Here is a 15,792-nt window from a genome sequence, read left to right as displayed (position 1 = left end):
CCTCATTAAAGGCCGCTTTAAGGATCAGCGCGCGCTGGCTTTCCGTCAACTTTACCTTAAACGACGAATTATCTGACCTACAGAACAACATGTAAACATCAATGACGTGGTGAACTCAAAAGCCTGCAGAACAGGCTGGAATCATAGTATAAAAACAGCATTTTTGATAACAAAATTAATACACATACTTACTGTTAATTTATAATTATTTGCTAATATTCCAACCAGGCTGAAAACTTTAAATACTACAGGAGAATAACATGGGCGTGACTAAATCGGCTAAATGACCAATAGTAAGGAGAGACGCTCTGCACTCTAGTATCTGATTGGACGAGCTTGACGCAGAACGTCTTTATTACGTGTAACAATGCGGAAGTAAAAATAAACCAACATGGACCACAGCGGTAAGTGCGATCACATTGATCAGTAGTGTTTTAATAAACTGAATCACTTCACAACAATCAATTTATTTTGTCCTAAAATGCAACAGGATAAAAAAATGATAAACGCAATAATACAGGCATTTTGAAATCAATATCATTTTTTTTTGAACATATAGTAAACTGTTTTGTTTATGAACCACACCAATGTCATGTAAAAACATGGTTCATAAACAAAACAGTTCAAAAGACAACTAGAATGAAAATACAATGGTTTTGTTGTACATTTAAAATGATGATATGTACATGGTATAAATATATAAATACCATAGCATGACCTTCCAGCATCACGTGTCTTTGGGTTTAACTGAAAAGGCGATGTTTTTCTCAGAGAAAGGTAATCTGTCTGAGGTGAAGCGAGTGGTTCTGGTTCTGTCTGGTAAAGGTGGAGTGGGGAAAAGCACCATCACCACTGAACTCGCCCTAGCGCTCATACATGCAGGCAAGAAGGTGAGACTTCATTCTCTTCTATTCTGCCCTACTGCATTCTCTCTTCTGCTCTGTTCTATAATATTTTCCTCTATTCTATACCACTCTGCTCTATTGTAATATTTTCCTCTATCCCATTCTAGTAAACCTTCCTTTTCTCTTATATTCTGCTCTATTTTAATATCTTCTGTTGTGCTCTATTATAATAATTGTGGCTCTTTTTCTATTATCTTTGTATTCTATTCTACTTTATTGTAGTATATTCTGTTTTGCTCTATTATAATAAATGTTGCTCTTTTTTCATTATCTTCTGCTCTGTGTTATTCTATTCTACTATATTCAACTCTGTTTTAGTATATTCTGTTCTGCTCAATTCTGATATATGTAAACTTGAGCTCTTTTCTATTTTCTTCTGCTCCATTTTCTTCTATTCTGTTTTATCATACATCAGCTCTACTGTATTCTGTCATCTTCTGCTCTGTTCTATGCTATTCTGCTCTATTTTAATATATTTTATTTTGCTCTTGTCTACTATGTTCTGCTCTATTTGAATACGTTCTGTTTTGCTGCATTCGGTTCCACTCTGCTCTGCTCTGTGTGATCTGATGAGGTGGGGATCCTGGACGTGGATCTGTGCGGGCCCAGTATCCCGCGGATGCTGAGCGTGGGGAAGCCGGAGGTGCATCAGTGTGACGCGGGCTGGGTTCCCGTGTACGCAGACCCGCAGCAGAAGCTCGCACTCATGTCCATCGGCTTCCTGCTGGAGGATTCCGATGAGGCCGTCGTATGGAGGGGGCCCAAAAAAACAGGTCCGACCTTTGACATTTAAAGTGTTAGTTCACCCACAAATGAAAATTCTGTCATTAATTGCTCACCGTCATGTCGTTGGACCTCTGTTCATCTTCACACACAGATGAAGATATTCGTGTTGAAATCCGATCGCTCAGAAAGGCCTTCATTGACACCATGTCATTTCCTCTCTCAATTTTTTATTTGACAACAAAAAATATTCTTGTCTCTTCATCAAATGATTGTAGAGCCGCTGTAGTGAGATGGGCTTTGTAACGACGTCTTTAGTGCCTTCATGGGTCTTGAGAGAGGAAATGACATTGGTGTCAATGAAGGCCTTTCTGAGCCATCGGATTTCAACACTAATATCTGTGTGTGAAGATGAGCGGAGGTCTGACGGGTGTCCAACGACATTAGGGAGTGTCAGTCAGTGTATGAATGGGTGAATGTGAGGTATATGTAAAGTGCTTTGGATGGCCATAGGGTCTGTTGAAAGCGCTTTATAAATGCAGTCCATTTACCATTAATGACAGAATTTTCATTTTTGGTTGAACTAACCCTTTAACATGGCAGCTGGAGTTTTTGGACTTTGGTACCTAATGTGTTCTTGTCTCAAATGCCGGTCACTTTTCCAGCTCTGATTGGGCAGTTTGTCAGTGATGTGGCCTGGGGCGAGCTGGACGTTCTGCTAGTGGACACGCCACCGGGGACGTCAGACGAACACTTGGCGGTCGTCGAGAACCTACGCAAGCATAAAGTGGATGGAGCTGTCCTGGTCACTACACCGCAGGTAAACACACACACACACACACAAACACACACACACACACACACTGTGTAGATGTCCATACTGGCACTGTAAATCTCCTGTCTGCTGAATAACATGCATGAACACCCTTTATAAATGTCAGGCAGTTTCCACAGGAGACGTGAGGCGCGAGATCACCTTCTGTAAGAAGACCGGTGTGAAAATCCTGGGCATCGTGGAGAACATGAGCGGCTTTGTGTGTCCACACTGTTCTGTGAGTGTAAAAAACACACACTGCTGCACCTTAAATAAATCTAATAATCTATTTAAACTTTACGCTGATGTGTGTTTTTCAGGAGTGCAGTAACATTTTCTCTAAAGGTGGAGGTGAGGAATTAGCCAAGCTCACAGGATCTGTGTTTCTAGGTAATTCACTTCTGACTTGTGTTGTTCCTCTATTCACCACCTGATGGTGCACATCAGCTCACTGCGTTTAAATGAGTTTGAGGAGAGGATAGATATGAGACTTTTGTATTTGTCAGTCAATATAGTGGGGTCCAAATGTCTCTTAAATAAGGGAAATACAGTTTTAGAAGCATTTTGACTGGCGGCCTCAGACTTTTGGCCCCCTGTGTATATTTCACTGACACAGCAGATCCTTTGGCGTCTAAACACATGTAATCCTGTCTCCAGGCTCCGTCCCGCTGGATCCTCTCCTGACAGCGAGTTTAGATGAGGGCCGGGACTTCCTGCAGGCGTTTCCAGAGAGCAGCACATACACAGCCATCTGTGATATAGCCAACACTCTCCTCAGCAGCCTGGACGCCTGAGATGAAGCTTCACATTCAGGCTTCAAGTGATGTCATTTGTTATGAGAGAATTTATCTGTACATGTTTTTATGCCTTAAATATGAAGATATTAGATGTTATTGAAAATGCAGTGCGTTTCATACTGATGCAACTTAATTAAAAAAAACACCCTAAATATTAAACAAACAGTGCTCTTTGTGTTACTTGTAAATAATTATATGTAAAAATATGACTATAAACAGTGAAAAGCAAATTATGTGTTATTATAGACATGTTTTTGAAGACAAGAGAAATGCAGTAACTTTTACCCATTTTATGTCCTTCATCTTGATCACGAGGATCCCCTTTGGCCTGTTTTTTTTCTATTTCCATTTTACGTGAACAATGGCAAGAAAAATATAGTATTTAGTCTTTTTTAACACTTAGGAATTTCATATAATTTCAAATAATCTTATATTTTGTAGGTCAAAGATAGTCATAATCTTGTACAGTCCAGCAATCTATCAGATCGTTCACTAACCGCACGTGCTCATGAATATGCGCATGAAATCTGCATACAAACGGATTCGCGATTTATCAATAACTCGATTCGTACGAGTACAAGTACACATAAGTACTCTGTGTGTTTTTATAAATGTGTCAAACCACATATTTAATCTTATTAAATAGATTTCTTTGAACTTGTTTTGATATCACGCTTGTTGCACGTCATAAAAACAAAGGGGGGGAAGCCCATATATGGACATGGTCTGGGCGTGTTCTATGCAAATAACTAATCTTGGACACGTGGTTGCTCATTTGGAATATTTAAAATTCTTTGATATTATGACAGCAGTTCTAAACCAGAGCATCTCGACAAACTCAGCATGACTTTAAAATTAAATACTTTAAGTGCACTTAATTAAATTACTGTTTATAGTGAAAAACATACTTGTATCAGAATCTTGAATCATATAGAATAACAAAAAATTATCGTGTTTAATTCATTTAATATATACGCAGTCCCAGATCCTGTTAATTTAAAAAATAAAACAGTTTTGTCATAGATAGAGCAGGAAATTGGGGGGCCTTTTAAGTCAGAAGTGTTGAAACCCACTGAATTAGCAATTTAATGAGCGCACACAAATGTAATAATCAGATGTACGTGTGTATGCAAATAGAAATAATCCACATCATTATTAGTGCATGAGACCCAGTGTTTGATAGTGAATATTCAAGTCATTTACACTAAAAATGGAGTGAAAAATAGCTGTAGATCTATCAGTGCTGCTGGTGAATTATTATCAAGGTCGGGCTGAAGACTGCATACTCCGACACACAGCTGAACACATTCACACGATCTATCTGATGATGAAAAAGCACTGCAAACATAGACATATGGAAATGACACTTGTGAGACCCACGAGGGGCACACACACACCTTTAATACAACCAAACATCAGATATACACAGGAAACAACCATAAATACACACATCAAGCCGAAATACTCCCCAACACGGCACCCAGAACCCCGGCCAGAGCACGTCTATCCTTATATATATATCTGTATATATATAGATTTATGTTTATATAAATATCAATTCAAAGGATTTGAGGAGCTTCAAGTACATTTTCATGAACAATATCTTAATAAATAAAATCAGTGGAAAACAAAAATGGACGTCAACAAAAACTATTCCATTCCACATACAGATTCATCAGTGCGTTTTTCCACTTCACAAACACTTCTTTGACACCAACGTGGAAATTTATAAAACTCCCAAATCACGTGACAGGAAGAGACAGGAACCAGAGGCGTTCGTGCTTTTCCCTCTCTAGCGCGAAGGGAGCGAAAGAGAACGCGTGATTGGCTAACAGATCGATAGGTAGGAGGGGTGTGGGAAACAAATAGAGAATGAGATCTATTACGTTATTATTATTATTACTATATTTTTTTCTACACAGACACGACAAAATCACTATATACCGCATTTACAAGAAATCAAAACTATCAAACTGGACGACTGTACACTTTCAGAGATAAAACCAAACGCAAAACCTGTTATAATGTGTAGGATTATTTCCCCACCTCTCAATTCATCTAATTTCATTTTAGTTTAAGGTACCATTTTTTTTTCTTTCCTTCCCACTTTTATTTTTTGTTCCACATCCCCCTGTCGTGCGGTCCGGCAGCGCTGCATGCTGACTGCCAGTTTATTTGGTTGAGAGAATCAGGGCTACGATGAGGCCGTAGAGACCCAGGACTTCAGCGAAGATCAGAATGAGGATCATGCCCACGAAGAGGCGCGGCTGCTGGGCGGTGCCACGGACGCCCGCATCTCCCACGATGCCGATGGCGAAACCGGCCGCCAGCCCGCTCAGACCCACGCTGAGGCCTGCGCCCAGATGCAAGAAACTCCTGCGACACACAAACAATCAGACGTTAGGAAAACTAATATTTATTAAATATATAAATAAAATTGCAAAAAAAACAACACAATAATAAATGAAATTAATAAACGAAATGCAAAAAAAACCTAAGCGTTAAAAGGGTTTAAAAAAACAACAACAACAGAACTAATCTTTCTACTGTATCAGCAATACAGAGAGGTTGTGACAATTGTGAAAATATGCTGGAATCAACTACCAACATTTTAGCATTGCAACAACCATAATACTATAATATAATATAATATTCAGTGTTATTTTAGTATGATTGAGGTACTGTTATAGTATTTATAAATATTTTCCATTTTATTTAAAGCTTTAGTCATTTTTATTGTTTATTTCATTTTTATAATCTGAATCAGTGTCATTTCAGTAGATACTGAAAGTAGACTACTTGAGCATAAACAGTGTCTGCAAAGTTACAGCGCTGAAAGTTCAATGCAAACGGAGATATTGTCTTTAAAGTTACGGCAGTTTATTTCCTACAAAAACGGCCGGTTTGGACTACAACCAGCTTCTTCCTGGGTTGGTGACATCATAAACCCTCGCTAGTCTCCGCAGATGTGACTTCTGCCCGTAATGGGAAGGGGCGTGGCTAACGGACAACCTGTGCTTGGCACTTCAGCCAATAAAAATACAGGAAACTACATTTGGCCATCTGACTAATCTAAGACCATTGCGTTTTTCAGAGGGATGGGCTTCATAGAAGCAGGAAGCAAACGAGCCGTTCAAAGGACAGTGGAGACAGCGATGTGGAATAAAGGGAGAATAGAAGAAAAAAAAAGTATTAAGACAACACAACCAAGTCTAGAAAAAAAACACGAAACCACCCCTATAATATACTGTATTTTATATTCAGTGATGAATATGTTTTATGTTTTTGTTAACGCTGATATGCTCAGTCTCCGGTAGTGCTGGTGTTGAACTCACTTGTAGAGAGTAATCTTGTCTGAGATGCTGTTGGCGATGAGGACGGCCACCACCAGGCCGTATATAGCAATGATTCCCGCCATGACCACCGGGATGATGGACTTCATGATCAGCTCCGGACGCATCACAGACATGGCGGCGATACCCGTGCCACTCTTCGCCGTGCCGTACGCCGCACCCAACGCTAACAGAGACAGAGAGAAGACGGTTACTCTTCACCTTATGGCATCAAAACCGCAGCGGAAATACGAATGCCACATTATATGACTTGTGAAGTGCACTCAAACAGCGAGTCAAAAAGTCCACAATGGTCATATCCATCAAATCCTTTGCTCTAAAAGATGCAAAATTCATTTCATACAGATTTTCAATAAGAAACTGTCATTTTAGTATCACTGATGTACTATTATAGTTTAACCACTTCAGCTCTGCGCCCCACGTTTAGGTCCAAATTTACCTACATCATAATTATTCGAAATATGCTGCAGAGCTGAAGTGGTTAAACTTCGCTCCCTATAGACTTAAATAGCATTTGAAGGGACAGCCATTTGTATTGTGTCAGAAACCATAGTGGACATTATCGAGTGCACTCATTCAATCCCACAATGCACCACAATAACGAGTGTACAACTGATGTAAAAATCCAGCCAAGCCAGAAAGCGCCACCAATGGTTTCCTGTTAAATTACATTACATTTGTCCCAAATTGTCATTAATGAACACTTTGACTTCACCCTGGGCTGCAAGATACTTAAGTTTACAGCGTGAATAAAGTCTGAAACATGCAGGAGAACATTTATAATAAACATAGACCTTTCTAATCTTTCATTTTGCCCTGTTGTGAATTATGGAAATAATAGTGTATGGATATCGTGATCACAGCTGCTAGCTACTGGATTTACCAGGTCACAACACACACTTCAGTTGACTTCAATAGCACACAGTAATGTAACAATAACGAACAGGATGAATTCAGCTGCGTAGAGTAAGATTGCTGATGTTAATTCAGATACGCCCTGATCGAGGTAAAACTCTCAGTGACGGAGGTTAGCAACGATGTCCTTCATCATATCAATTTTGTTAACCACAAACGGGCAATACGAAGTGCGCATCCGGTGTGCGATTCCTCTGAGTATGTCCTAGATGCCCCAAACGCCATTCTGATTGCTTTTAGAGCGTTTTTAATCAGTTGCTACAGGCATTTCGATGGCACTCTGAAATGCTGCGAGTTGTTTGCTTACTGCTTCACCATTTTATCATCCACAAAGATGAAAATCATAAATCTGACCAGTTCATAAAAATGTTTAATACTTGGATGGTTGTTTTGGTGGTTTCAAAAAGCTGAATGAGCAATAGACGTAGTGAAGATTGCATTAGCAAACACACTTTCCTTTTTTAGTAAGGATGCTACTCACAATAATACTCATGGAGCCGAATATAATAATTTAAGCACCGGCAGTCGGGTGGAATTGAACGTGGGTTCAAACCAGGCAACTAAACAGAGTTAAAAAAAGTGTTACGTTTATTTGCAAAAGGACCGTGAAGTTTCCGTGAATCCTCAGTATTTTACGGCTGTCTGTCTGTGAGGAGATAGTGTTAATTCTACAGACCTGAACACACATACATACACACATACACACACACACGGTTAACCCTCTACTGCACATTACAGCTCGTTCATCCAGGAATCTTAGTCTAATCTTAGTTTCCGGGATTAAAGGGTAACCCTGCTGGAAATACCAGTCGCATTAACCACGATTACAACTACTACTGCAGCACAGAATCACCCAAACTAGCCAATAACAGAGTGTGTGAGTGTGTGTGTGTGTGTGTGTGGTGACAGATGGGCCAGTGCGATGTAGAGCTGAATCAATCCGTCAGTGTGCAGATGGCCACAGTCCAAACACACACTACTGAAGAACAACTCTACCTGCTCTGAGAACAACACTGAGACAGAATAAATACAGGTTCAACTGATCGGAGCACTTTTACAGGGTAACGATGACAAAAACAATGAACAGTTCCTTGAAGAGGTTTTGCAAAGAATGAACAACTTGTTTCTGTGATGACTCATTTATTTAATAATTCATTCATTCATTTATTTATTGCCACATCAGCATCAAAGACTATTTTCATAGCAAACTCGTTTTAGTAGAAATTAAAGTAAATCATAAATCATCATAAACAAGAAAATAATATATAATTTAACAATATAGCAATTTTATTATATTTATTAGCTTTATTTTTGATAGAAAATCTAAACATGTCAATTAATGACATTTCTGAAAAATAAAACTGATGCCCAATATTACTGAAATATGCTATAGCTAAAGTCTTATAACAGTCACATGCAGATAAATCTTCGCCATTCATGTCTTTAGTGACCAATGTGACAATGCATGGTTTGACTATGTCTATTTTCAAAACTTTTAATTAATAACGGGGACTGGTGATGCATAAATCACAGTAAACCCATGTGCAATTTAGAAACCAATGAACAGTTTTGGTTTTGGATAACCATTGAGAACCAGAATGATGGCTTAAGGGCTTACTCACCCTCCCTTCCGAAGCACATAGAGGAGCTACGGTGGCTGACACAGGACAAAAATGTTGTGGTCTGAGACTGCAGAGTGACTAGTGCTCTGTAGAGAAGTTTGTCCCTTTAGGCCTACTGTAGAAACATGATGGCAAAAAATGGCAACTTCACTGTAAGGGGACCCGCGGTTATAGAAACGGCTCATTCTAAGTTAACAAATATATATAAGGTCTTTATATTCCACGAAAAACATAGTTATGTACCTTTAAGGCTTATTCACACCAAGAAAGATAACTATAAAGACAACTGTAACAACAACTATATTACCAGCAGACAATATTGTTCTGTTTTATACTGAGGTTGTGTCACCTTTTACTTTAAATGCTTAAGATCTTTAAAGCAGGATGGATTCTGATTGGCTGTCAATGTTCATTCATAAGCTGAAAAAAAAATTCTTAAAGTGAACGGATTTGGTGTAAACACGCCTCTAGTCATGTGCAAAACTAAATTTAAATCAAAAGAATCAGAGGCCTTGTATAATGAACATTATAAGCATGACGTATTAAATATGCAACATTTAGCATGATGCACAATAATGGAAATAGATAGTTTCTCATTGCTTAATATGATCTTATGGACAATAACTGATATAATGACTAATTATATAAATATACTGGAAATGATTTGTGCCTTATTTTAAATTATATTTACTTAAAACTAATGCTTAATTGAGAAAAAAAAGGTATTTGCTGATACCAAACATCTCTCAAAATGTATTAATTAATCAGCTTTTTGATATCAGTCTATCATACAGTTCATCCCTAATAAAAACATGGCATATCGTCCTGAAGACAGCCATTTTGTTCTGCTATACTAGCCTGCTTTACTAAATATACACATTTATATAGTAAGACGCATCCTGAGAGACTTACAAATGCACAGGACTACAAAGACTGAACGGAGACGAGATGCCAAGTCAGGAGACATCTGTCAGATGAAAGAGCAGAACTCAAATTAGCTTCAGCTCTTCTAAAGACAGTCGCAGCAGAAATTATCTGTGAGCATCTCGTCTGTTAGTCACAACACTCATCAAGTCACTTTTTTTCCACCAGTAAATATAGTATAGATTAAGGCCCCGTCCACACGGAGGCGCGTTTAGCTGTATACGTATACATTTTGTACCATATCAGCGTTTCGTCCACACGGATCCGGCGTTTTAGAAGCATGAATCCGATATTTTCCGAAACCGGGTACCAAAGCGGATAAACCTGAAAACGATCATCTTCCGTCTTCGTGTGTACAGCGAATCCGTATATTTTCTGAAACGGTGATGTCATCACACTACGTCCAGCACGGTGAAAAAGTTAAGGGATACAACTACGGGCACTGGGCATGCGCACATCAATATTGTGTCATTTAATTAGCGTATCTGCATTATTGTAAGGGTATGTTTAGGGTTGGGGTAGGTGTAGACCATAATAAAACACATCTGTTAAGTAGCAAATGTATTTATTGTTATTTTATCGTGAGATTTTGCCTCACCTCCGACCACTGCTATACCCCTTCTAGCCACAACTCTTCTTCTCCGTTTTTAGTGTATTTCTGTGGCAGAATTACAGCGCCACACACTGGCCTGGCATGCAAACTACATCGTTTTAGTCAGTTTTCGTCATCTCGTGTGGACGCAGATATTTCTTGAAACGAAGAAAAAATAAGATCGGATTGGGAAAGCGCTGGCTTCGTGTGGACGGGGCCTAAATCAGCCTAGTCTCAATGACTAGTGCTATCAGGGATTCGCAGAATAACTCATTTCCTCCATGTGGAAATCTGACATAAAAATTCAACTGTTCCATCTGACTGTCTGGATCAACATCTAATTTAGTCACTAAATTAAAAGCACAACATGTAAGATTTGTGGATTGAAATATCCAAAAACCACTAGAATTATTTTGTTGACTTGTGTACTTACATTATCCCAAATGATTCCAATAATGTTTAAATACTGAGAAATAAGCCATTTTAACCAGGACACAGACTGTGTCGCCTATAAATAACATCGTATCCACGTTACCCTCGATTTATTTTGTAGAAACCATGATGTTTTATTAGACAGGTGAGCAACTGTTTGGATCATTCATCAACAGAAAACTAACCATTGTTTTCCAGCTCAATGTTTAAATGTGGTGTTCTTGATTTACTGATTTTACCATGCCTAATATTGATCTCTTACTGCAGTGTGAACAAGTGAACGCACAGCGTAACGGAAAAAGTGTAAGCGCTCGTCTGAGGCAGAATAAAAGCTCCGCGATATCAAGCCGTCATTAAGCTGTGCCTGTGTTTTGAATGAGCGACATCTAGATGCGAAAAATTACATACTGTGCCTTTAATGAAAAGTTGTGTGTTCAATATACGTTAAGCTCTAACAACAGCATTTGTGACAGTAAAAAATTTCTAAATCACAATTGCTGCACATTTAAAAGTGTATTAGAGCTATAAAGAACCTAGGACATCCTTTAAAACAGCAAAATTTTACATTTTTGTGGAAGCAATTGGATATACAACTCTGAATAAACTGGATCATAAAAGAGGCGTTACATACTACAGTGAATCCAGATGGATGGAGGGAAGGAGCAGGACATAAGAGGGCTTGGTGATGTCATTTGAGAGGCGGAGCAATTTATGAAGACTACCTTTTTTTAAGCAATAATGCATTAATGGTGCACAAAAAAGGTCTGTTTCCATAATGAAGGATGATTATGGTCTGTTAGTGTGAAAGCTCATAGCTATTTTTATAGTCGTTGTTGAACATGAATTATTGAATTCAAATCAAGTCAATTTTGATTTGATGTGTATTTTAATGGTAAACAGGACTCTGAGCGGCAGTCAGCTGTATTCTGTGTTCCCCATCTAAAGTAGCAGAATCCCTGAAATATATAAATAATAAATCAACTTCAGCTCTTTCTTCTCTAAGCTTCACTCTCATGTTCAGCGACGAACTGAAACCGGGAGGCACACTAAAGAAAACCCTCCTTTACTCACAAAGACAAGGATGAGAGAGACATGCCGCTGTTTTTTCCTGAGCTCAGTGTCGTTCTCATTAAGAAAGCCGTTCAATCTTAATCACACAGGCCTGGCAGAGCATCTACTGACCTCACCTAAGAGAAAAAATTCATTCTCTCCAACACTGTAAGCATTTCAAACACACACACACCAGCTGCAGCATTAGTTTGTTTGCATTACTGACGCTGACAAAGAGATAACATTACAGATAGAGAGCAAACAGGCCTGAAGTGCCGTCTAACAGTCCAGCAGAGAATACACAGCATGATGCCTTGAGCTGGAAATAAACACAAATGCATTTGATCATGTCGTGATGTCCCTCCCTACTGTAAATTGCACGTACATTTCAGCGTCGCACTATTTCTGCAGCATCAACCTGAAAATTTGGGGGAAATTATGGTCAATATGCATTTTAATGGGATTTTCATCCATTTAAAAAACACCAGATCTGATGCTAAATGCAGAGAGTGATATTTTTCAATCTATTTCTGGGTCATCTATCATCTGCTGTAAAGGATGGTACAGATGCATCCTGCTCATCATCACTGTTTTAATGACTAAAAGGTCGATCTTAGTATATCTTTTGGAATACCTTGCCGTTTGTGGTTAATTTAGCAAAATAACCCAATAAATCAGTAAATATCACACTATTAATATAATTATTTAATGCACAACTGTCAGGCAGCACCTTAAATTTAATAATTTAGCCTAGTGATCAATACTTGTGGGAAAAAAACCTGTGCAATAATCTCTTGCCATTTATGTCCCTTGCATAGAAATTATAATCTCTAAATCTACCCAAACCAGGGAATGCATTTCATCTCATAGCCGGTTAACCCAAAGGCTTGTTTCTCTACAGCAGCATTTACTGGCATGTAAATTAACATATCTGACATTTTATGATCAAAGTACATGCATTGCAATAGTATCAATAATGAATAATTCCAATAATAAATTCAACATTTCACCAGCATTATTTTTCCGACTAGCACATGTATGGTGACCATAAAGACATCATCATGTGAATGTAGACGTTAAGAAAGTGTTTTATTAAATACATAGAAGATTTTTTTGTACAATATTTATACGATAACGTTACTAGGAATAATGGAACCAGTACGGACAGGATTGGATTATAATCCAGCAGACATCATTTAGTTGATGATTATTAAATATTTTTAAAATATATCTTAAATAAGTGTACCTATTATCTTCGCATTAATAATGGTAAATAATATAATTAGAATGACATTTTATCAGATATCAAGAATAATGTGACCTCCACAGGGAGATCAAAGAATCAAGACTAAATAATTATGCAAATATAAATTATATACATATTAATCAATAAATGTTTAATAAATGTGTTAAATATTTTACCGCTAAAGACCATCGCTGCTGATGCGCCCATCACTGCGAAGAACGATGAGTATTCAGGGCTTCCCGACGACATTATTCCTCTAATTTCACCTCAAAACCCCAAGAACACCGAACTAATACTGCTGGACACAAGCAGAACCGTGCAAGCTGACGGGTACCGGGCTCTGGGGATAAAGAGTTTGGTAAAGAACAATGGTTTTAAATCCCAATCAAATGATGGAAACTGCTTGTCACGGATCCTGTCGGATGAATCTGCGGTACAAAATGGCTGAAAGCGTCACCTGACACACGGTGAGGAAAATACCATCCGACTCCTGGAGGGGGATTAGAAATATAAAATATAGGGATACGCCAGTATACTTTTTCTACTAGAGTCCAAAAGCAAATATAAAACTACAATCGTAATGCGTCATTGAATAGAAAGCATATGGATGCAATGCAGACAGTGATTTAACGGTTTTATGATTTCGTGACCTCCCCCATTTGAACTGAGAATAGTGCGCTCCGCTGCGGGCTTTCCCTTTAATACTGAAGATGCTAAAACCCTTAGAATAGAAATCATGCGTTTATAATCTGGGTGTTAACACAGTATACTCTTAAATGTATTTAATATATTCCTTATTATTTGAGACTGAATGGTGGGTTATTAGAACCTTTAGTCTCCATGGTAGCTACGCGTAGCCTAGCTACAGATTTTCCCTCATGAATTAACACGTACGCAATCTAATGTAAAATAGTGCGTTTTAAAATCCTCGTATTAAATGTTTGTATTCATTATGTTACTTAAAATGCATTTTTTTGCCAAATGAATGCAAAAACGTCATTGTGTGATAACTATTCGTTTGAACGTGCAACATTAACGTAATTGCATTCGTTATATTTTTATTTAACCGTTACAGAGGCTTTTTTTTCTAAGGGCGTAGGATTACTATACACATTGTTGGCGCGACACATTTTAAGGGTTTTTATTATTCAAAAATAGAATTTGGGTTTATGTAACGGCGTCTGATGTCTATTAAACGGCCTTCAGATATTTATAATGTTTATAATGAAGCTTCTTTATAATAAAGTGATATTATGTCAGCCACACAGTGAAGTGTGATGCAGTGGATGAGGATTCCCGAGATGAAGGTCATTCTGGGCAGTGACGTCAGGTGCAGGCCACGCCCACCGCCCTCTGTGTCAGCAAGAATTTAACGAGACTGACAAATATAGCCTATTATTAATGTTAATAAACATGAGCAGATATAGTGTGGGGTAGATAACAAATATTTATTTAATGTGCATTTCATTCCCACACTATAATGCTATATCATGTTTTATTTAATATAAAAATATATTCAATAAAAAACAAATATTTGTTAGAATAATTAAATAACATTTAATTTATGGTTTTGAACATATATTAACATTTATTTAATACTAAATATATATATCGTTCGATATTTTAAATAAAAACATAAATTGCATAAAATGTATCCAACTATTGTAACAAAGCCGTATTTATTTTCAGCGTCAGTCTGCCTGGTGGACACATGTTGTTCAGGAAACATGAGGGGAAGATCAATTAATCTGGTCTGATTTAGCCAAGGGGAGAATCTGCATTATAAGGTCAGACACACATATCATGAGACCAGAGCCGGCCCTAGACCTTTGGGGGCCCTAAGCAAAATTTGGTTGGAGGCCCTTTACCGTTTTAAGTAAGGCCTAAAGAAAAGCAATGACTACCTTATAACTATACTGTACATATATCTACTATGTTACTTTAAAATTTTGTAGTCTATTAAATTATGTTTTAATTATTCTATGTAGCCTACTGTATGATAATTATCTTTTTTTTACGCTGCTGGTCCTGAGTACGTATTTCGTTCTTATGTGGTAACATGTACAGAACGTCAATAAAAGACCTTGAGTTCTTGAGTTGAGTTCCATGTTTGATGTCTAACAGGAAAATTATGATACCACTGAGCTGAATGGCAGTGCAGTGCAATGAACACACACGGATGAACTTGCTGAATAAAAAGACTGATAAAGTGATTTTCACTGACCATCAAAGAAACATTTTTAATTGACACCAGAGTTTAAAAGGCAAAAACAGCACACGATAACACATTTTGCTGGACAATAAATTGGTCAAGAAATTATTGCGATAAATGATAAGATTTTTCGTTCTAAACCCATTTTCATCTAAAATAATGATAATGGCATAATAATGCAGGTACACCTTTTTTAAAGATCAATAA

At 37.8% G+C, this 15,792-nt stretch overlaps 2 protein-coding genes across 2 annotated transcripts; one reads left to right on the top strand and one right to left on the bottom strand.

Moving 5' to 3' along the window:
• The first annotated feature begins 258 nt into the window (after positions 1–258).
• Positions 259–3,402, top strand: nubp2 (nucleotide binding protein 2 (MinD homolog, E. coli)). The gene is made up of 7 exons (XM_067435323.1): positions 259–404; positions 772–890; positions 1,480–1,678; positions 2,294–2,448; positions 2,570–2,680; positions 2,763–2,832; positions 3,100–3,402. Exons 1-7 carry the CDS (start codon positions 392–394, stop codon positions 3,234–3,236), a joined length of 804 nt encoding a protein of 267 aa, XP_067291424.1. The 5' UTR covers positions 259–391; the 3' UTR covers positions 3,237–3,402.
• Positions 3,403–4,596: 1,194 nt separating this feature from the next.
• Positions 4,597–13,818, bottom strand: atp6v0cb (ATPase H+ transporting V0 subunit cb). Its single transcript, XM_067434911.1, has 3 exons — positions 13,550–13,818; positions 6,575–6,758; positions 4,597–5,615 (listed from the first exon to the last, which is right to left on the bottom strand). Exons 1-3 carry the CDS (start codon positions 13,620–13,622, stop codon positions 5,411–5,413), a joined length of 462 nt encoding a protein of 153 aa, XP_067291012.1. The 5' UTR covers positions 13,623–13,818; the 3' UTR covers positions 4,597–5,410.
• Between the last annotated feature and the right edge of the window lie 1,974 nt (positions 13,819–15,792).

The sequence above is a fragment of the Pseudorasbora parva genome, chromosome 24 (assembly GCF_024679245.1).
Source record: "Pseudorasbora parva isolate DD20220531a chromosome 24, ASM2467924v1, whole genome shotgun sequence".
Taxonomy (NCBI): Eukaryota; Metazoa; Chordata; class Actinopteri; order Cypriniformes; family Gobionidae; genus Pseudorasbora; species Pseudorasbora parva.
This window is presented reverse-complemented; position numbering and strand designations above follow the sequence as displayed.